Source organism: Panthera leo, chromosome D3 (genome assembly GCF_018350215.1).
Source record: "Panthera leo isolate Ple1 chromosome D3, P.leo_Ple1_pat1.1, whole genome shotgun sequence".
Taxonomy (NCBI): domain Eukaryota; kingdom Metazoa; phylum Chordata; class Mammalia; order Carnivora; family Felidae; genus Panthera; species Panthera leo.
In genome coordinates, this window is record NC_056690.1 from 58,309,941 (window position 1) to 58,331,466 (window position 21,526).

General features: G+C 35.3%; 1 protein-coding gene across 7 annotated transcripts in view; it reads left to right on the forward strand.

Moving 5' to 3' along the window:
* KIAA1328 (KIAA1328 ortholog) overlaps positions 1-21,526 on the forward strand; it is a 348,418-nt gene that overhangs the window by 202,212 nt on the left and 124,680 nt on the right. For 5 of the 7 annotated variants that reach the window (XM_042911436.1, XM_042911435.1, XM_042911442.1 and 2 more), the window contains 2 exons: positions 9,047-9,720; positions 17,788-17,895. In XM_042911436.1, the coding sequence (XP_042767370.1) occupies positions 9,047-9,720; positions 17,788-17,895 (782 nt within the window). The remainder of the gene's footprint in view (positions 1-9,046; positions 9,721-17,787; positions 17,896-21,526) is intronic. The other 2 variants (XM_042911439.1, XM_042911438.1) reach the window with 1 other exon arrangement.

Here is a 21,526-nt window from a genome sequence, read left to right on the forward strand (position 1 = left end):
TATGAGGTTTAGCCTTTTCTGAGTCTGGTAGTTACAGTTGGAAATTTTGGCACACTTCTGGTGTACACATCCTAAAAGTTGGTAGTGCATTTGGTATGTGCTGCTAGTATTCTGTCATCTGTACATTATCATGTGTCTATATCTATATCCTTTTAAATCTCATAATTATTGACTTTAATGTCTTTTAGATTCAATAATCCTAGGTTGTGCCACAATCCCTGTGGGAACTAGAATAAGTCATTAGAGCCTTGCAAATGCATTTGACTGCTGCATTCTGTTATTTTTCTCTTCCATTGATAGCCTACAGCTTCAGCTGCTGAGCAGCAGAGAAGCTTAAACCTCTAGGGCCCATTAGATTTAACTTGTTTACTGCATTGATATCTATATGTTAAATGACAAGAGAGTTCAGGTTATTGAATAATTTAAAATTCAGCTCTAATTGGTGTCATATGACCTGGAAAAGGCCATGGATGATGCCAGGAGCATGCTGTGAATTTCTTATAAATAATTCATAAATTAGATGATTCATTTGCCTGGATGTCTTCCTAAATGCAAAAGTTTGTAAGTTATAACTGATGATACAACACCTGTAAGTATTTAGTTCATAACGCTGGAAGGTAATCTACCTTGATGATCTTCTAGCGAAATCTGCCAGTATAGGAGAGTTAATTGCACTGGGGAGAACGAACATTTATTTGGGATGAGACTTTGGCAAACCACACAGTGCAGCTGTTGCATTACACAGCTTCTGTCAGCTTGACAACTGGTCCATGGAAGGCCAACTTTAAAAATGCAGCGTGTCGTTCTATGCCTTATTTCACATTCATTCCAAATGTTCTGGGTAATGCAATGACCTGTCCCACACACAGTAATTTAGGTTTAGAAATATTTAATATAGGTCTTGAATTTCTGACTCCTCATTAAATAAAGAGCACAGGGGGAAATTTTGAAGTTATAAATTTGAGATTTTCATTCTTATAAGGCTATCTGTGGGAATGTGAGGATTGTTAATAGGGTGTTTGCCAGGATAGTAAATTATTATTATTTGCCATTAGAGACATGAATATCATAAATAGATCAATAATATTTATTGATATTGTTAACCACTAATTCTGTGGTTAACAATTCACAAATGCATTATAAATAATCACTTCCTAATCATGCAAAATAACTACCTGTTGCAAGAAATAATTACTGCAGTTTAATTCACCTCTTTTCTTATGGCTTCATAGCAGAGAGATTGGCCAGACCTGTAAAAATGATTTGCAGAAACTTACAAAATATACTTGTTGATTGTATTTCACAAAGCAATACTGCAGATTTTTTTTTTAACATGTGAGAACACCGAAAAGCTTTGTATCACCATAGGAATAGTATGTGATTGTGTGTGTTCGTGTATATGCTTGCGCATACAAGATAGCTGTACATGTGAATGTGTATACAAGATGACACATCATAGTGTTTAGAGACATCTTTGTTTCCTATGAAGTCTTTTTAATGGCATATTTAAGAAAGTATCTTAAAGATTCAGAAAACCCTCTTCCAGCTCAGAAATTTACTAACTTCCACTCTCAGAAAATTCTTCATTGTGTCCAAGCTAAGTCTCTCACATTTTTTAAACATTTTTTTATACTCTTCTCATGTTTTGTTTGTCTCCTGTTACTTATTTTTTTTATGTTGTCATAAGTATGTGTCTACCCAAGTTAAAAGACATTGTACTCCAATTATGTCATAAGCCAAAAATGCCTGCATTTTCTCCTCATCTTTCTTTTGTGCTATGGATCCCATATCATATCCCATCAAAGACTTTATTGGCTTTATTTGTGCCACTTGTAGAGTCTTAAAGTGTAGTCAAGGTTTGTGGTACCTTTTATATAATACAAATCCTAACATGCTACCATTTTGAACTCAATTTTTTTAATAGAATAATTTTTTGTTTGTTTGTTTGTTTTGAGAGATAGTGAGTGGGGCAGGATCAGAGAGAGAAGTAGAATCTTAAGCAGGCTCCACGCTTAGAGCAGAGCCCAACGCAGGACTTGATCCCATGACTCTGATATCATGACCTGAGCTGAAATCAAGAGTTGGATGCTCAACCAACTAAGCCACCAGGTGCCCCCTGAACTCAACTTCTTTATTTGTTGTGATCTACAGATCATTATCCTGTCTAAACTTATTTTTTCATTTATACCATTTGTTTTCCTGCCTCTTCTGCATGCTTTTCTTTTCTCCTAAATATCATTTTGTTCATCTCTGATTAAGCACTCCATTCAACTAATTTTCATCACACAGATAATTCTTGACAGCCCTTTACAAGTCATTGTGATGGGTTTTAAGCGTATCTTAGTATATTCATGGAATCCTTTAATGGGAGGAGCACTCAATGTAATCATCAGGTTCAAATGGCAAAATATAGCAGGACAAATCCAATCTCATGAGTTAAGAATGGTTTTTAACTTTTTTAATGGTTGGGGGGGGGGGGGTGAAGAATATTTCATAAAATGGGAAAACTACCTGAAATTCAGATTTCAGTGTCTGTAAATAAGGTTTTACTGGACCAGTCTTTCATTTATGTATTGTCTCTTGCTTTCACACTACAAAAGCAGAACTGAGTAGTTATGACAAAGACCATATGGACTGCAAACTAAAAGGTCTATTAACTGGCCCTTTACAGAAGTTTGCTAACCTTTGCAAATCTTTGATGAAAACAAACAAATTACAGCCACATTCTATATCATGTATGAACTTCATAATTACAATGTTGGATAAAGAAGTCAGACACAAAATGTACTTCATGTTATTCCATTTATACTTTAAAAATAAACAGGTAAAACCAAATTCCGGTATGGACTTTTAAGTAGGGAAGTATGAAGCAGAGAAGTTATTCCCATAAAAGTCAAGATGGTAATTCCCTTGGACAGGAGAGGTAGAGAGTAGAGATTGTGCAGGGTCTTCTGCATACAGACAGCTTTCCGTTTCTTGGATAGTGGTTATGTGGGTGGACATTGTCTTCTTATTATTCACTTATTATTATTCACTGAGATGATTAAACTTTTCTATGCTTAATAGCATTTCATATTAACGAATTTTTTTTAAAAAGCTACATTATGGAGAAATGGAAGACTACAGATTTGGAGTGATTCATATTCCCATTTATCTCAAATATAGTGTTGATGGGATCCTGGGAAAGTTGTGTTGCTTCAGTGCACTTCATTATCTCATATGCAAATTGGTAACTCTAATAACTACCTTATAGAGTTGTTAAGAATTACAGGCTGAGGGGCACCTGGGTGGCTCAGTTGGTTAAGCGCCCAACTGTTGATTTTTGCTCAGGTCGTGATCAAGAATTATAGGTTGAGTATGTAAAACATTTAGCATAGTACATAGTAAACTCTATGTTTAGTTCAGTTCAATGGTCATGAAGGTGAATATTTAGAACCCAGTTCTCTCATCAGTAATAATTTGCATAAAGGTCTCTTCTCTGACCTTCATTTTCCATTTCCCATCTCAGTCCTTTAAAAGTTATTTTGGGGTGTCTGGGTGGCTCAGTCAGTTTAGCATCCAACTTCAGCTCAGGTCACGATCTCATGGTTCATGGGTTTGAGCCCCAACTTGGATTTTGTGCTGATAGCTCAGAGCCTTCTTTGGATTCTCTCTCCCTCACTCTCTGTCCCTCCCCCACTCACATTCTTTCTCTCTCAAAAATAAACAAACATTTATTTTTAAATTTTTAAAAATTATTTTGAATTATTTAAGGGTATTGGTTTCAACAAGCACTTCACAAAACAAGATATCCAAATGGCCAATAAGCATATGTTAATTAATTATCATTACATATCAGGGAAATGAAAAATAAAATCACAATAAGATTTCACTACACACCAGATTGGCTAAAAATAAAAACATAGTATCAAATGTAAGTGTGAATGAGAAGCAACTGGGACTCTTTTACTTTGCTGATGGAGATGTAAAACAGATGGACCACTCTGACTGTTTCTAATAAAGTCAAACATATGCCTACCTGGCACCCAAGAAAAATAAATATGTATGTCAAAAAAAGACTTTGTGTAAGAATATTGCTAGCAGTTTTATTCGCAGTAGCCCTAAACCAGAACAACCTAATCCAATAAGAGAATGAATAAACAAATTTTGTTATATTCATACAATGAAATACTATGCAACAATATAAAAGAATGAACTATTGATACACACAGAAACATAAAAGAAATTCAAAATTATGTTGAACTTAATGAGGCTCCTGGGTGGCTCAGTTGGTTAAGTGACCGACTTCGGCTCAGGTCATGATCTCCTGGTTGGTGAGTTGGAGCCCCACAACATTCTCTCTGCTGTCAGTGCAGTGCCCACTTTGGATCCTCTGTGCTCTCTCTCTGCCCCACCCCCTTCTCTTTCTCTCTCTCTCTCTTTCTCAAAAATAAACATGCAAAATTATGTTGAGCTTAAGAAGCCAGCCACAAAAGAGTAGCATGCCATATGATTCCATTTATGTGAAGCTAAACATAGGCAAAACTAATCTATGGTCATAGAAGTGAGAATAATGGTTACCTCTGGGAGTATGAGGAGGTTGGTTTGACTAGAAAGGGCACAGGGACCTTTCTGGGGTAATGATGATTACATGGGTATATGCAAATGTAAAAATTCATCAAGCTGTACACTTAAGATGTGTGCATTTTAGTATATGTAAATTATGCCTCCATTAAAAAAATTATTGGTTCCTAAATTAGTGTGATGTATCTGAAAAATTCATATCAAACCCATATGCCAGAGACAGCGGTTTGGGATTTGTTAGTTTAAGCCTTAGTTAAAAGAGGTTACATTTGTAAACATCTCATAGAAAGCATGGTGCAGCAGCTCCAGAAAGAAAAACACATCTGTTTCATTGGGCCCGTTGTGACTTCCATGTGTCCCAGAGGCAATATTTGTCTTCACTTCACTAATAAAATAACTTAATTTCTTATATTCAGATCCTAATAGGCAGTTTTCTATTTCTCCTCTCTTCATTTTCCTTAGTAGCACATAATTCAGCCTAATCATGGATTCTGATTTTCATTTCTAATTTTCTGGGACGCATACCCCAACTTGACTTTTCTTCTTATCTGATACAGTCAGCCCCTTGTTATTGAGAATGTAGTATATGCAAGCCTCAGTGCTATACATACAGAGGAAGTAAATAGAACCCTGACTGCAAAAGTTGTTGGGGCAGAGAAGTCAATGCTAGTAACAGTAGTAATAATTATAATAGGAAACATTGTTTGAATACTGACTGTAGATTGGCAATATCCAAAGCACTTTGTGTGAATGATCTCATCCAGTCGTCACAATAGCCCTAAGAGGCAAGGCAAGATGTCAGGGTAAGACATATTTTGTAATGAGGACAAACTTGAAGAATCTGTCTATTATCTAAAGCATTTCAACACTGACCCAACTTGCAAGCCTCACTGTAGCAAAATAAAGCTGGATAACCAAACTCATTTGTTTTAGAAGACAATTTAAGGTAATCATTGTAACTGTACATGTCCCTTGGAGATCTCACTTCCCCCCTGCCCCTCCCCGGCACATACCCCATAAGGTTCTCCTTGAAAAACGTTTGGGTAAATATAAGGGTTTTTTTTTTTTTTTTCCTTTTTGTAAATCAGTACCCTTATGAAATGGCAACCTTGATAAGTGCCCATCCGTCTGTCCACCATGTTCAGTTTTTTTTTTTTAATTTTTTTTTAACATTTATTTATTTTTGAGACAGAGAGAGACAGAGCATGAACAGGGGAGGGGCAGAGAGAGAGGGAGACACAGAATCTGAAACAGGCTCCAGGCTCTGAGCTGTCAGCACAGAGCCCAACACAGGGCTTGAACTCACGGACTGTGAGATCATGACCTGAGCCGAAGTCAGACGCTTAACCGACCAAGCCACCCAGGCGCCCCCACCATGTTCAGTTTTAAGGTAGATGCTGTCTTTGATCCCTGTTTTACTGATGAGAAAACTGAGGGTCAGGCAAGTTGAAAAAGGTGCTTTATTCATTTTTTTATTGCTGTGCAACGAAATACTACAAATTTACTAGTTTAATACAACACACATTTATTATCTCACCATTTCTATGGGTCATGAGTCAGGTGCAGGTTGGTTGGGTCCTCTGCTTGGGGTCTTAGAAAGGTGCAGTCTGGGTAACAGCTGGGCTGCATTCTCATCTGGAGCTCTAGGTCCCCTTCCAAGCTCACGTGCTTGTTGGCAGAATTTAGTTTCCTGATGTCTCATTTTTTGCTAGCTGTTGGCTGGAAACTGCCTTCTGCTCCAGAGCTCATTGGCACATGACCCCCTTCATTGGTCCTCCCATAACATGTTAGCTTGTTTCTTCAAAGCCAATCTCCGATCTTAGGGAGGGCACCAGACCCTTTTATAAAGGACTTACTTGATTAGGTGTGGCCCATAAAAGATAATCTCCTTTGTATTAATTAAAACTCTACTGATTAGGAGGAGCCTGAGTTAATCTGTAATGTCCCTTTGGTCATATACTCTAGCGTAATAATGGGATTAATATCTCATCATGTTCACAAGTTATACCCACATTCAAGGGGAGGAGATAATACCACGTGGGCACACAAAGAGGACAGGAATCTTGGGGACCATCTTAGAATTCTGCCTACCAACATGCACAGTCACCCATCAGTAACTGGCAAAGGAGTGTTCTCTTTGAGCAAAGTGTGCATCAAAATCATTAAGTTGAACTGCTTCTCATAAACATAAAAAGTTAACTACCAACAAAAGTATTTTTTTAATATTCCAAATACCTGACACTTCCAAAAAAACATTTTTAAATATTCCAAATATGTGACATTTATGAGTAATTTAATAATCAGTACCATTAACATAAGTATCAGCTATATCAGTATCTAAAGATGCACATATGTAAATAATGCTGAGGAACAAAAATAAGAATATAAAATAATACATACATGCCATCGTTAAGTTGCCAACACATGGATTAGGAAACATAGGACAATGTAAAAGAGTGGATTTAAGTTTCCAGACCTTTAAAAAATTCACCTGTCATTTTTAAATATAATTCTATGAAAAGATAGCTTACCATACAGAGTAGCAGATGATAAATGTTAAATATTTGTTTTGACAGTAAGTGCTACAGAAGTTCAGAGTAGGGGAGATTAATGTGGACTGGAGTTTCCCTTTAGTTGTAAAATGAGGTTAATTTTTTTTATGAGGTAGTTTATCATAAATTTTGCCCTAGGACTAGTTTCTTCTCCGTAGCTTGCAATCTACTCCATGTCACCTGCTCAGTGTAAAGGATTGTGTGTCTTCTTTGAAGAGGACCAAGTCTCCTTCCTAGATATGGGTCATTCTCATTTGAATAGAACTCCTTTAGTATTGTTTTAGAAACTCAAAGTCTTAATAATCATTATAATAATATAATATAATAATATAATAATTCTGATAATCCTCTTTTATCGGAAGATAGGAAACAAGGATGCCTGGGTGGCTCAGTCGGTTAAGTATCTTGGTTTTGGCTTGGGTCATGATCTCACAGTCGTGGGATTGAACCCGAGTTGGGCCCTGAGCCAAGCTTGGGGCCTGCTCGAGATTCTCTCTTTCTCTCTCTGTCTTTCTCTCTCAAAATAAATAAATAAACATTTTAAAAATGTATTTAAAAAAGAATATAGGAAACATGGTGTTGCTGTATATCTGTTGACATTTTTTTCCAATCAGATCATCTCAACTATTACAAGGTAAATTGGTGTGATTTTTTTTTCTCCCTTCTGCTAGGGATCTCAATTATTCATTTATTCCATGTCTCTAGAATAAGGTAACCATCTCAACTGTTTATGATTTAGTTCTAATTTAAAAAGAAGTTGTGGCAGACTGAATAATGCCCCCCAAATATGTCCATGTCCTAATTCCTGGAACCTGTGAAAGTCTCTTTATATGACACAAAGGATTTTGTATGACAAGAGACTTTATAGATGTGATTAACTTAAGGACTTTGAGATGAGGGAATTATCCAGGATTACCTGGATGAGGCCAGTGTTACGAAAACAGTCCTATAAGAGGGACACAGGAGGAGTCAGATGTCCCGTGACACCAGTGGTTCTCAAAGTGTGGTGCCAGATTAGCAACATCAGCATCATCTGGCAACTTGTTAAAAACACAGCTTCACTTAACTCTGCTCCATACTTACTGAATTGGAAACCCTAAGAATGAAGCCCAGAAATTCACATTTGACACTTCCTCCAGGTGATTCTGATACATGCTAAAGTTAGAGAATCACTGATATAAGCTAAGTTTTGCTCTCCCTGATAGAACAGGCGTGAGGCTAAAATGCTGGAAAGCTCATGCTATTGGCCTGCCAAAGGTAATTTGCAACTGCTTCCTTTCTGCCTGAGTTCTATCAGGCTATGATCACTCAAATAGCTTAACTAAAAAATCACTTATGTTTATAGCTGAAATTAAATATGGTTTGTATTTAAATAACCGCTTTTGATTAGAATCATATTTTTTGGAAAGTGCTTGGTTTTATCTGTGTGCTCTAAAGATACAAAAACTCATCAAATTTCTGGCGGTAACTAACATCCTATTCAGTATAAGATGAACTGTTTTACATCAAATCTCATTGTGTGTAATGGACAAACAAAGGACATTTCAAAGGGTATTTAAGGTGGCTGAGTGGATTTCTTGGCTTAGTATTTAAAAGTAAACATTTTAAGACCTTAGCATTTAATGCTTTTGCCTCTTCTCAAAGTTGATTCTATGTAACACTCATTATTTCCAACTCCTGGAATCTTGCTTAAACAGCAAATAGAAGTACTTTCTTTTTCTCTTACTTCTGGATTTACTGAAATGTAGATTGTTTGAAAATGGGTTTGGCTTTGTGGCACATGTCTGTTTAGCTATGTGAATACTATCATTTATTAAGAAGACAGAACAAGAGCTTTGTTTTGAGAAACATATATCACTGATTTCTGAAAAGTCAAAAGAACTCCTTTCAGTGTGCTCTTATTTGACAAATGATCTTGCGGTTCCTTTTAGGTATCCAATAGGAAGAGCACTCTTCGGTCTTCAGCTATGGAACTGGATGGCTCCTACTTGAGTGTAGCCAAATCACAAACCTGCTATCAAACCAAGCAGAGGCCTATGTCTGCAATCCAAGACTCCGCTTCAGAATCCCTTGTGGAGTTTAAGAATAATTCTTTGAAGCCAGCAGATTTTCATTGTCCTAAAGAGGACCAAGAGAGGGTGCCATTAGAGACCAGAACATGTGATTATGGATCCCCAGGGAGAAAACTAGCAGACGCAGTCCCTACAGAGAAAGCCCCACCAGCGGAATTGAAGATGAAACAATGCCAACACCTGAAGCCTTCTCCATCCAGTCAGTGTTGTGGTCATAGACTTTCTGAAAATGAAGATCATGTTCATGAAAGTCATCCTACGCACACGGCCCCTCAATATTCCAAAACACATCTGGAATCATGCAATAATTGTGGGCTTTCCTGGGCATCCCTGCTGCATGGTCAAGGAACACAGCAGGCTAGTGAAACTGATGTGAGAAAGCAACTCTCGGAAAATAGAAGGCAGCAACTTATGCTTCAGAAAATGGAGCTGGAAATTGAAAAAGAGCGCCTTCAGCATCTGCTGACCCAGCAGGAGACAAAGCTTCTCCTGAAACAGCAGCAGCTTCATCAGTCTCGACTGGATTATAATTGGTGAGTCTTACCTGTTCTCTCAGCAATGTCTAGCTTGGAGAACTCCATGTAAAATGACTCTTGTACTAATATAAAGTTGCAAAGGCACAGAGTTTCCTTGGGGTCTTGGCTTCCTCAAGATGTATACTAACTATGATGACTAAGTAAATTCTATGATCTTCTTTGGAAGACTTAGAACATTACCCCATCTTCCCAAATGTTAGCCTAGAATATCTACCTCTGAGCAGTCCATTGTAACTTTCGCTGGATTCTGAAGAGAATATTTTTAAAAGATATTGTTACATAAAATCTTCTGCTATTTGAGGTCATCATGGAGACTATTAGGCATTAAGTAAAAATTTGAGACTTCAGGATGTGGAATCAGATTGTGAAGCAGAGTGATTAACTGTCATCATACCATATTTATGTCTATCCACCATAATATAAAATGTAACAAATGATAAGAGCCTTCTAAATTCAACCTTTTCTCATCATGAAACATAGCCTGTTCAATAACCAATTCCTATAAACTTACCCACATTTGAACTCTTCTCTCTCTCTCTCTCTCAAAATAAATAAACTTAAATAAATAAATAAATAAATAAATAAATAAATAATAAATTACAAGTTTTCCGAGAGAAGTGCTTGTATATATATCCCTGCCATTTCCTTCTTGATCAAACTTACCATTTCCCCTTTGTACACATTCATACATTCTATGCAGACACATACATCCTATACAGACACACTTAGTACAACTGTCATTGTCTTTTAGTTCTTAGAGTTAATTGTCTCTCACTCACAGATTCTGCCAATATTTTTTAGATTCTAATATCTTTGAGAGTTCTTTCTTGGAATTTTTCCTTTAGTGTAATGCTTTGCTTGGAACCAGAAGTGCTCTGCCACTTTCTCTTTATTCATGATCGGACAGTTCTGTTCTTCACTGTTGAAAGCTGGAGGCTCTTAACATAACTGAAAATGAAGGCTCTTATAACAAGATTTTCACCAAAGGCCAAAAGATTGCTTCAGTTTGATGACCCCAATCTCTAATCCTCCAGTTAATGTCTAATCTCTCTTGAGAACTGTATTTAACTAACATTTATTGAATGCCTATGATATGTAAGAAATGGTTCTAGGCACTTAGGATAGGGAAATGAATCCAATGTGGTCATTAAAGAGGGCATAGTCCAGCAGATTGCATAATTTTAAAACAGGTTTCATGTTCACTTGGACAGCACTGTTTACTGAAATAATGCTATGTAATGACAATAAATAGACATTGTGTTCATTTGAACAGCTCTATTTATTAAAATAATACTGCATAATGACAATAAAGTCTTTATTGTTATCTTGATCATCCTAGCTTAGATGAGAGAGCTATGAAATACAGTTTTTCAGCAAGTTTTGTGTATGCATAAATTGTAAAAGCTTATACATATTTATAGAGATTTATAAACTTTTCAATAAATAATTATAGATTAACAGGAAGTTGCATACATAGTACAGAGAGGTCCTCCCAGTTTCTCCCAATGGCTATATCTTACATAACTAGAATACAATATCAAAATTAATAAATCAACTTTGGTACAATGTGTCTAGTTCCATGCATTTTACCACGTGTGGACTTGTGTAACCATCACAACAATCAAACTATAGAACTATTTCAGCAACACCAGGGTTTCCTTTTTACTACCCCATTTGAGTTGTCCACCCTCTTCTGCCCCCACCATCCTTAACCCATAGAAACCAGTAATCTGTTGTCTATTTCTATAATTTTGGCATTTTGAGATTGTTATATAAATGGGATTATACAGTGTATGAATGTTCGATGTTGGCTTTTTTTCACGCAGTATAATGCTCTTGAGATTCATCTAGGTTGTAACATATGTTGTGCCTTTTGATTGTGGAGTAGTAGTCCATGATATGGTTATACCATGATCTGTTTAACCAATTATCTATTGAAGGGCAACTTGGTTCTTTGCCTATTACGAGGAGAGCTGCTACATACATCTTTATACAAGTTTCTGTGTGGACTAAGGTTTTCATTTCTACAAATAAAAGTTAAGAATGTGATTGCTAGATCATATGATAAGTATATATTTAGTTTTAAAAAATTAAATGTATACTTAGCTTATACTATATTTAGTATAAAATATGTCTTCACCACCAATGTATATGAAATTGTTTCTCCACATCCTTACCAGCGTTTGGAATTGTCACAAATTTCTATTTTGCCTATTCTAATCTGTGTGTAGTAATATTTCACTGTGGTCTTAGCTTGCATTTCCCTAATGGCTAGTGATGTTGAAAATCTTTTCATTTACTTGTTTGTTTTTCTTCCATCTTTTTGGGTAAATTGTCTCTGTAGTATCTTTTGTCTATATTCTATTTGGATTTCTTGAGATTTATTGAATTTTGAGAGCTTTTTATATATGCTAGACATGTCTTTTCTCAGATAGGTGGATTGCAAACATTTTCTCCTATTCTGTGGATTGTCTGTTTCATCTTACTTAAAAGGATCCTTCACAGAGCAAAAGGCTTTTTTTTTAATTTTGATAAAGTTTAATTTATCAAATTTTCTCCTTATAGGTTATATAAAGTTTTTATCATGAATGTTTGTTAAATTTCCTCAAATCCTGTTTATACATCAGTTAATGTGATCATGTGATTTTTTTTTTAATTTAGCCTACTAATATGGTGGATTGTATTTATTAATTTTTGAATATTGACCTAGTGTTGCATTCCTGGAATAAGTCCCATTTGGTCATAGTGTAAAATACTTTTTATATATTACCAAATTCCATCTACTAAGAGTTTGTTAAGGGCATTGTGTCAGTATTGATGAGGAATTTTGGTCTGTCTTTGTGTGTGTGTGTGTGTGTGTGTACTGTCTTTGTCTAACTTTGGTATCTAGGGAATCCTGGTCTCATTTATTAGTTTCATTCATTTCTTAATATTTTCTTCCTTCTGCTTGTGTAGGATTTGTCTTGCTCTTGTATTTTTAAATTTCTTAAGGTGGGAGCTTAGATCATTACTTGGAGACTTTTTTCTTTTCTGGTGGGAGCATTTAGTGCTATAAATTTCCCTCTCAGCACGGTTTTAACTATGACTCACATATTTTGGTGTGTTGGTGTGTTCACTTCGTGTAATGTTCCTCTAGGTTCATCCATGGTGTTGCAAAAGTCAGGATTTCCTTCTTTCTCCTGGCTGAATAATATATATTTTTATATATCTTTTTACCCATTCATGTGTTAGCAGACACTTAGGTTGTTTCCATTATGAGTGATGCGACAATGAACATGGGAGTGCAGATACCCAGAAGTAGGATTGTGGGATCATATGGTGGTTCTGTTTTTAAGGTTTGTTTGAGAAATCTCCATACCGTTTTTCATAATGGCTGTACCAATTTGCATTTGCACCACCTGTGTATAGGAATTCCCTTTTCTCCATATCTTGCCCAACATTTGTTATCTTTTTATCTTTTTGATCGAAGCCAATCTAACAGGTGTGAGGCAATATCTCACTGTAGTTTTGATTTGCATGTCACTGACAATTAGTGATGTCAAGCAACTTTTCGTGTACCTGTGAGTCAACTTGTATGTCTTCTTTGGAAAAATGTCTTCTCAGTGCCTCTGCCAGTTTTTTAATTGGATTATTTAGGGATTTTTTTGCTATTAAGTTGTGTAAGTCCCTTATATATTTTGAATATTAACCCTTTATCATATGTGTGTGTGTGTGTGTGTGTGTGTGTGTGTGTGTGAGAGAGAGAGAGAGAGAGAGAGAGAGAGATTATATGTATATATATATATATATATATATATATATATATATTTCATTTTTATAATTTATTTCCTTTGCTGTGCAGAAGCCTTTTATCTTGATGTGGTCCCACTTATTTTTACTAGTTTTGCCTGATCTTTTGGTGTCAAATCCAAAAAATAATTTCCAAGACTAATGTCAAGGAGTTTTTTTCTACGTTTCCTTCTTGTAGTTTTACAGTTTTAGGTCTTATATTTAAGTCTTTAATCCAGTTCAAGTTAATTTTTCATTCTTTTGCATGTGGATATCCAATTTTCCCAACACCATTTATTGAAAGAGACTATCCCTTCCCCATTGTGTATTCTTGGTATGCTGAACAAAGAGTAACAAACCGTATATGCTCAAGTCTATTTCTGGGCTTTCTATTCTGTTCTGTTTGTCTTTATATCTGTTTGTATACCTTCACTGTTTTGATTGCTATAGCTTTGTATTGTTTGAAACTAGGAAGTGTGGAGCTTCCAGCTTTGTTCTTTCTCAGGATTACTTTGGCTATTTGGGGTCTTTTTGGTTCCATATAAATCTTAGAATTGTTTTTTCTAATTCTGTGAAAAATTCCAATGGAATATTGATAAGGATTGCATTCAACCTGTAGATTACTGTTGGTAGTATGGACATTTTAACAATACTGATTCTTCTAATCCATGAACACAAGACATTTTTCCATTATTTGTGTTTTCCTCAATTTCCTCAGTGTCTTATAGCTTTAGTGTACAGATCTTTTACCTCCTTGGTTAAATTTATTCTAAGTGTATTGTTTTTGATGCAACTGTAAATGGGATTGATTTATTAATTTATTTTTTAGGTAGTTCATTGTTAGTGTATAGAAATGCATCCGATTTTTGTATGTTGATTTTTGTACCCTGCAATTTTAGTGAATTTCTTCTTTAGTTCTAACAGTTGTTTGATGGCATCTTCATTGTTTTTTATACATAAGGTTAAGCCATCTGCAAACAGAGAAAATTTTACTTTTCTTTCTGATTGGGATATCTTTTATTTGCTTTTCTTGCCTAATTGCTCGGGCTGGTACTTTCAGTATTATGTAGAAGAAGAGTGACAAGAGTGGACATCCTTGTCTTGTCCCTGATCTTAAAGGAAAAGTTTTCAACCTTTCACCTTTGAATATGATGTTAGTAGTGGGCTTGTGATATATGGCCCTTGATTATGTTATGTTCTTTCTATACTCAATTTCTTGAGAGCTATTATCATGAAAGGATGTTGGATTGTGACAAATGCTTTTTCTGCATTTTATTGAAATGATCATATGATTTTTGTTTTTTATTCTATTAATGTAGTAAATTCCCTTTGACAGTATTTTGTTGGGATTTCTTTTCATCTATATTAATTGGAATTACTGACCTATTTTTTTTTTCTTGCGGTGTGCTTACCTGGCTTTGGTATCAGTATAATGCTGCCTTATACAATGAATTTGGGTGTGTTCCTGCCTATTCAAACTTTTGGAAGAGTTTTAGAAAGATTTGTATTAATTCGTCTTAAAATGTTTGGTAGAATTCACCAGTGAAACTATCTAGTCCTGGATTTTTCTTTGTCATAAGATTTTTACTCACTGATTTAATCTAATCCTTAGTCATTTTGGGTCTGTTAAGATTTTCTGTTTCTTCATGATTCCATTTTGGAAGGTTGTATATTTCTAGGAATTTATCATTTCTTCTGGATTATCCAATATTTTGGCATGTAACTGTTTATAGTAGCCTCTTATGATCCTTTGTGTTTCTGTGGTATCAGTTATAATGGCTTCTCTTTCATTTCTGCTTTTTTTTTGGGAGTCCTCTCTTTCTTCTAACAAACAAAAGTTTGTTAATTTTGTTTATCCTTTCAAAAAACCAGCTTTTCGTTTCAGTAATCCTTTCTATTTTTCTAGTCTCTTATTTTTGCTCTGGCCATTGTTATTTCCTCCCTTCAGCTAACTTTGGCCCTGGTTTGTTTTTCTTTTTATAGTTCCTTGAAGTATAATTATAGATTGTTTATTAGAGATCTTAATTTTTTTCTTTTTAAAACATTTTTTTAATGTTTATTTATTTTTGATATGTATAGATAGACTGTGAGTGGGGGAGGGGCAGAGAGAGAGGGAGACACAGAATCCCAAGCAGACTCCAGGCTCTGACTGTCAGCACAGAGCCTGATGCAGGGCTCAGATTCACGAACCATGAGATCATGACCTGAGCCAAAGTCAGATGCTTAACCGACTGAGTCACCCAGGCACCCCGAGATCTTTCTTTTTCCTTAATATAGACATTTAAAACTATAAACTTACCTCTTAGAACTGTTTTTGCTGCATTTCATAAATTTTGGTATGTTTCTATTTTAATTTGTTTCAAGATATTTTTTAGTGTCCCTGTTGATTTCTTCTTTGACTCACTGGTTGTTCAGGAGTGTGTTGTTTAATTTCCACTTATTGTGAATTTTCCCATTTCCTCCTGTTACTGACTTCTAGTTTTATAACATTATGTTTGGAAAAGGTATGATTTCAGTCTTATTCAATTTGCTAAGAATTGTTTTGTGACCTAACATGATCTGTCCTGGAAAATGTTCTGTTTATACCTGAAAAGAATATGTGTTCTGCTGCTGTTTGACGGTATGTTCTGTATATGTCTATTAGGTCTATTTTATATAAAGCATAGTTAAAGTCCAGTGTTTCTTTAACATCTGGATGATCTATCCATTGTTGAAAGTAGGGTATTGAAGCTGTTATTGAATTATCTGTTTCTCCCTTCAGATATGTTAGTATTTGCTTAATAAATTTAGGTGTTGCTGTGTTAGATACACATATATGTACAATTGCTAACATTCTCTTGATGAATCAACCTTTTTGTTATTATATAGTGATTTTCTTTGTGTCTTTTTACAATTTTTGATTTGTCTATTTTGTCTGATAGAAGTATAGCTTCCCTGCTCTCTGCATTTACCTACCTATGTATGTGTCACTACCAAATATTATTATAAAATTCTAAGTTCCTAGAGGGTAATTAATCTAATTTTTTTTTTGGTATATAATTATTTATTTTTGAGACAGAGAGAGTGAGGGAGGGACAAAGAGAGAGGGAGAGAGAGAGAATCTCAAGCAGGCTCCATGCTGTCAGCTCAGAGCCCCTGGCGGGGCTCAGTCTCACAAACTGAGATCATAACCTGAACTAAAACCCAGAGTTGAACACTTGGCCAACTGAGCCATCCAGGCACCCCCTACATATTTTTCTTTGTTTATTACTGTGCATAATTAGTTGCAGTTATAAGAATGTCTTTGACAATGATGGAAATGATAATACCGTTTTAATAATATTTTCCCCTCTTCCTGGTTTTATTTCATAGTTAAAGAATATACTTCTACAGATTTCATTTCTAAAAATGAGCCAGAGAATATTTCTAAAAAAACTTAGAAAATGGGTAGGAAAGGTCACATATGGGTAGAAAAAGTGCCAGTGGTTAATTGCCATCCAGACTCTGGTAGAACATGCTAATTTCTTTCTCTGCCTTCCCTCCTCAGCACATCGAGGATGGGGCTAGTTAGCATTGCTGGATAGAATTTCTTTCAGTTTCTATGATCTTAAGAAAACACATTGGTCAGTGAGACATAGCCCCAGCTCTTTGAATTGACAATATGAGAAATATTTGCCTTTTATGGATATATTGGGCATGGTCAGTGATACTTAGTGTTACTAGAATTCCCATTAAGACTCTGATAATCAGAATACACTTGCTTAGGAGTGAATAGAAAGAAACTTGAAATTTCTAATGAAGAAACTTAAAGTACTCCTAAAGCATCTATAGTGTTGAGGTTTTAAATGATATTTTGACCAACTCAGTGTTCTCCAACTCCTCTGTAAATAAAGAAAATTGAAATTCCTGTAAAACTGATTTGTGTCTATTTTATTTACATCCTGTGTGTATTTAGGAAGTGCCCATTTATTTTGACAGATCGAGGTTGTTGGGTTTTTTTAATGTTTTGTTTTACTTTTGAGAGCGAGACAGAGACAGAGACAGAGACAGAGCATGAGCTGAGAAGGGGCAGAGAGAGAGGGAGACACAGAATCCCAAGCAGGCTCCAGGCTCTGAGCTGTCAGCAAAGAGCTCAAACTCATGACCTGAGCCACAGTCGGACTCTCAATCAACTGAGCCACCCTGGCCCTCTGACAGATCAAGTTTTAATTTGAAAACAATTGTTTGAGGTCTAGCTGAAAGCATATTGTCCTGCAAGGGTTACCATTCAGTTGCTTAGGTTCCAAGGATTAGAAAGCCTCTAATTTTTTTTTCCAGGTTGAGAAATCAAGCTGTATTTAAGTCAAGAGAACTTGTTGCTGCTAAAGAGTTTACTAAACCCCGAGAACTCAATCTGGATATGAATGGGGATGACTCTGGACCAAGGTAAACCTGAGTTATGGGTGGGTGAAAGCAAGAACATGTAGGATACAGATATTAAGGCAAAGATATTAAGGATATGTTTGGTATGTTTTTACAGCTTTATATAGGTCCAGTTTTCTGATAATATAAATAAATACATTCTCACTATAAAATTTTTAACAATACAAAAATGTGTAAAAAATAAAAATCATTCATGATCCTACCATTCAGAGATGATCCTTTGAGCCCTCTCCCTCTATCTTTCTTTTATAGTAATATATTCTATTTTGAGTAATAGAGATTATTCTTATGCTGAATTTTAATTTTTGCTTTTTCACTGTAACATATTTTCTGATGTCATAATTTATTTTATGAAAACTTGATATTAATTCATTCAACAAATATTTATTGTATGACAAGTATTGCTCAATATTCATCTATTAGTCTATTATTGGATAATATAAGGTTTTGCTATTATAAATTATGCCTTGAAGAGCATTGCTAGAATAAATTTTTTACTTTATCTCTACCCATGTCTTTGGTATGGATTCCTATAAACGGAACTACAAACTCAAAGTGCATATCAATACTTTTAAGATTCTTGATTCACATGGCCCAGTTGCTTTCCATAAAAGTTAAATCAGTTTTCACCATCAAAGCTATGTTTGAGAATTCTCTTTTCATGAAATTTGAAGAATTTTTGGCCATTATTTGTTCAAAAAAGTTTTTTTTACCTTTTCTCTTTCTTCTTTCCTTCTGGATTTCATTTACAGGTATATTAGATCTTTACTGAAGTCCCTGACTCTGCTAATTTTTTAGAATCTTTTTTTTCCTTTTTCTTCATTGTGGATAATTTCTACTGATCTGTTCTCAAGTTCATCAACTCTTCTGTTATTTCCAATCTGCTGTTAAGCCCATAGAATGATTTTTTTAAATTAGATATTGGATTTTTCAGTTTTAGAATTTCTATTTGTATCTTTGTTAAAATTTCTCTTTCTCTACTGAAATTTCCTATTTTATTCATTACAATTCCTTTATTCATTATTTTTCCTTTAAAATGCTTTTCTCAAACACCTGGTTTATCTTGGGGCTTCTCTCCATTGGTCAGCTTTAATCTTGAGTATTGGTCATGGTTTCCTTTGTACACTTAGCAGTTTTTTATTGTTTCCTGGTACTGGGAATGACTCTAGAATTCACTTTTAGTCCTGTAAACAGTGTTAATTTTTTGTGTGTGTTAGCAAGCATTTAACTTGACTGAATTCACATTCCAAGCCCTATCTCCCTTGCGAGTAACAGTGAAAATCACTGCCGAGCCCTTTGAACTTTAACTCGGATGGATGCTTGAGTCAGCCTCATTCATGTGTAGTTCAGCGGTCAGCCCAAACTGGCAGGGTTGTTACACAGAATTTGAGGCTTTCTCTCTCTCTCTCTCTCTCTCTCTCTCTCTCTCTCTCTCTCTCTGCCCTCTCCAGGGTTTTTTCCCTTTTCAAGTGCTTTGGTCAGCTCAGATTCTGTTCTCTGGGTCTTTAAGACCGGCCTTCAGCTGAAAGCCATTAAAAAAGAAATTGAGAACCCTCCCAGTGCCACTGCATTCTTCAAGTGCTGATCTTTTTCCAGTTTCTGCTTGTTTTCCGTGACTCTTCAGTGCTTCAGTTCTGTTTGTTTTCTCCCCAAGTTTGTATTGTTAACTATGGGAGTTTGGGACCTATAGAACTCTTCAGCTGTTATTAGAAGCAGAACCAAAGAATTCTCATTTCAGACAATTTTGCCATCTTTTAATTGTGATAAAATACACATAATATAAAATTTACCATCTAAACCATTTTTAAGTATATTTACATTGTTATGTAACCAGTCTCCAGAACTTTTTTATCTTGCAAAACTGAAACTCTATACCCATCAAACTACTGCACATTTCCTCTCCCTGCCAGCAGCTGGCAACCACCTTTCTGCTGTTTCTGTAAGTTTGATTACTCTAGTTACCTCACATACATGGAATCACATAGTATTGGCCTCTTTGTGATGTGCCATAATCTTTTTTTTTGTTTAATTTTTATTGTTTTTGATAGCAAGCATACACATACTTTAAAAAGTCAACCAGTAGGGGGCGCCTGGGTGGCTCAGTCGGTTGGGTGTCCGACTTCGGCTTAGGTCATGATCTCACAGTCTGTGAGTTCGAGCCCCGTGTCGGGCTCTGTGCAGACAGCTCAGAGCCTGGAGCCTGCTTCAGATTCTGTGTCTCCCTCTCTCTCTGCCCCTCCCCTGCTCATGCTCTGTCTCTGTCTCAAAAAGAAATAAAAACATGTAAAAAATTTTTAAAAAGTCAACCAGTTCAACAAGACTTCTGCAAAATAGCAACTGACTGTACATTGGAGCAGCGGTACTCCCAACTTTCACTCCTTAGAGAGAAGAAGTTTTGACTGTTTTAGATGTTTCTTCTTATAACTGTTTCTTCTAGCATTATATCCTTATTTCTGAATAACAGACTTATGTGGGTCTTGGTTATTGACTGTCTGCTATGAAAGATGATGATTTAGCTCTCATAGTTAACCATCTATCTGCTGTCTCTCTCTTTTTTCACCATTCCCTCCATTTCTTCTCTCCACTCTTCTCCCTTTTCCCCTTCTGCCTCTAATGTACATACCCACACATATGTTCTTTCCTTCTGTCCTCTCAGTATAGCTATATCACAATATATTTACAATCAGAATGTATATATTTTATACACAGCAGGGTCATGTACTGTATGATTACAATATTTTATTTTTATATAATTGTTTTCTCTAAAGCTTAGAAATGCCTTATTTAATTTTCTTTGTAATAATTCATTTGTTAGTTCACTCAGATATTTATAGTTTCCCATCGGGTGTTAGATACATCCTAAACTTTGGGGGATACAGCAGTGCACAAAACACAAAAATTTCTGACCTTGTGTAACTTAGATTCTCATGTCTTGTCATTCCCAAACCTAACCAGAAACTTTAATTCTCTGAATATGTTTAGACACATTAATTATTCTGTCACATTTTCATTGCATTCTTTTGTTGCTATATTCCCTTCTTTCTGCTTTCTTCCTTTCTTCCTTTTTTTTTTTTTTTTTTTTTTTTTTTTTTTTTTACGATATCCCGCCTGGGGTCCTCTGTAATCCTGCTTATATATTTACTTGCTTGCTTATGGTAGAAGAAAATATATAAAATGCTGATAAGCCAAAAGAAGAAATTAACACATACCCATAATCTTATCATCTAAAGACAATCTTAGTATATAACTTCTGGATCTCATTTCTTTATGAGTGAGTATGTGATGTGTTGATATTATACATTTTGTTTCATATTCTACTTTTTTTAAATTGAAGTATAATTAACATACAGTATTATATTCATTTTAGGTGTACAATATAATGATTCAACAATTTCATACATCACTCAGGGCTCATCAAATCAGAATACTCTTAATCCCCTTTATTTCACCCATCCCCCACCCACCTCCCCTCTGGTAACCATTAATTTGTTCTGTATATTTAAGAGCCTGGTTTTTTGGTTTGTTTGTCTCTTTTTTCCTTTGTTCATTTGGTTTATTTCTTTTTTTTTAATGTTTATTTATTTTTGAGAGAGAGAGAGCACAAGTGGGGGAGGGACAGAAAGAGACACAGAAT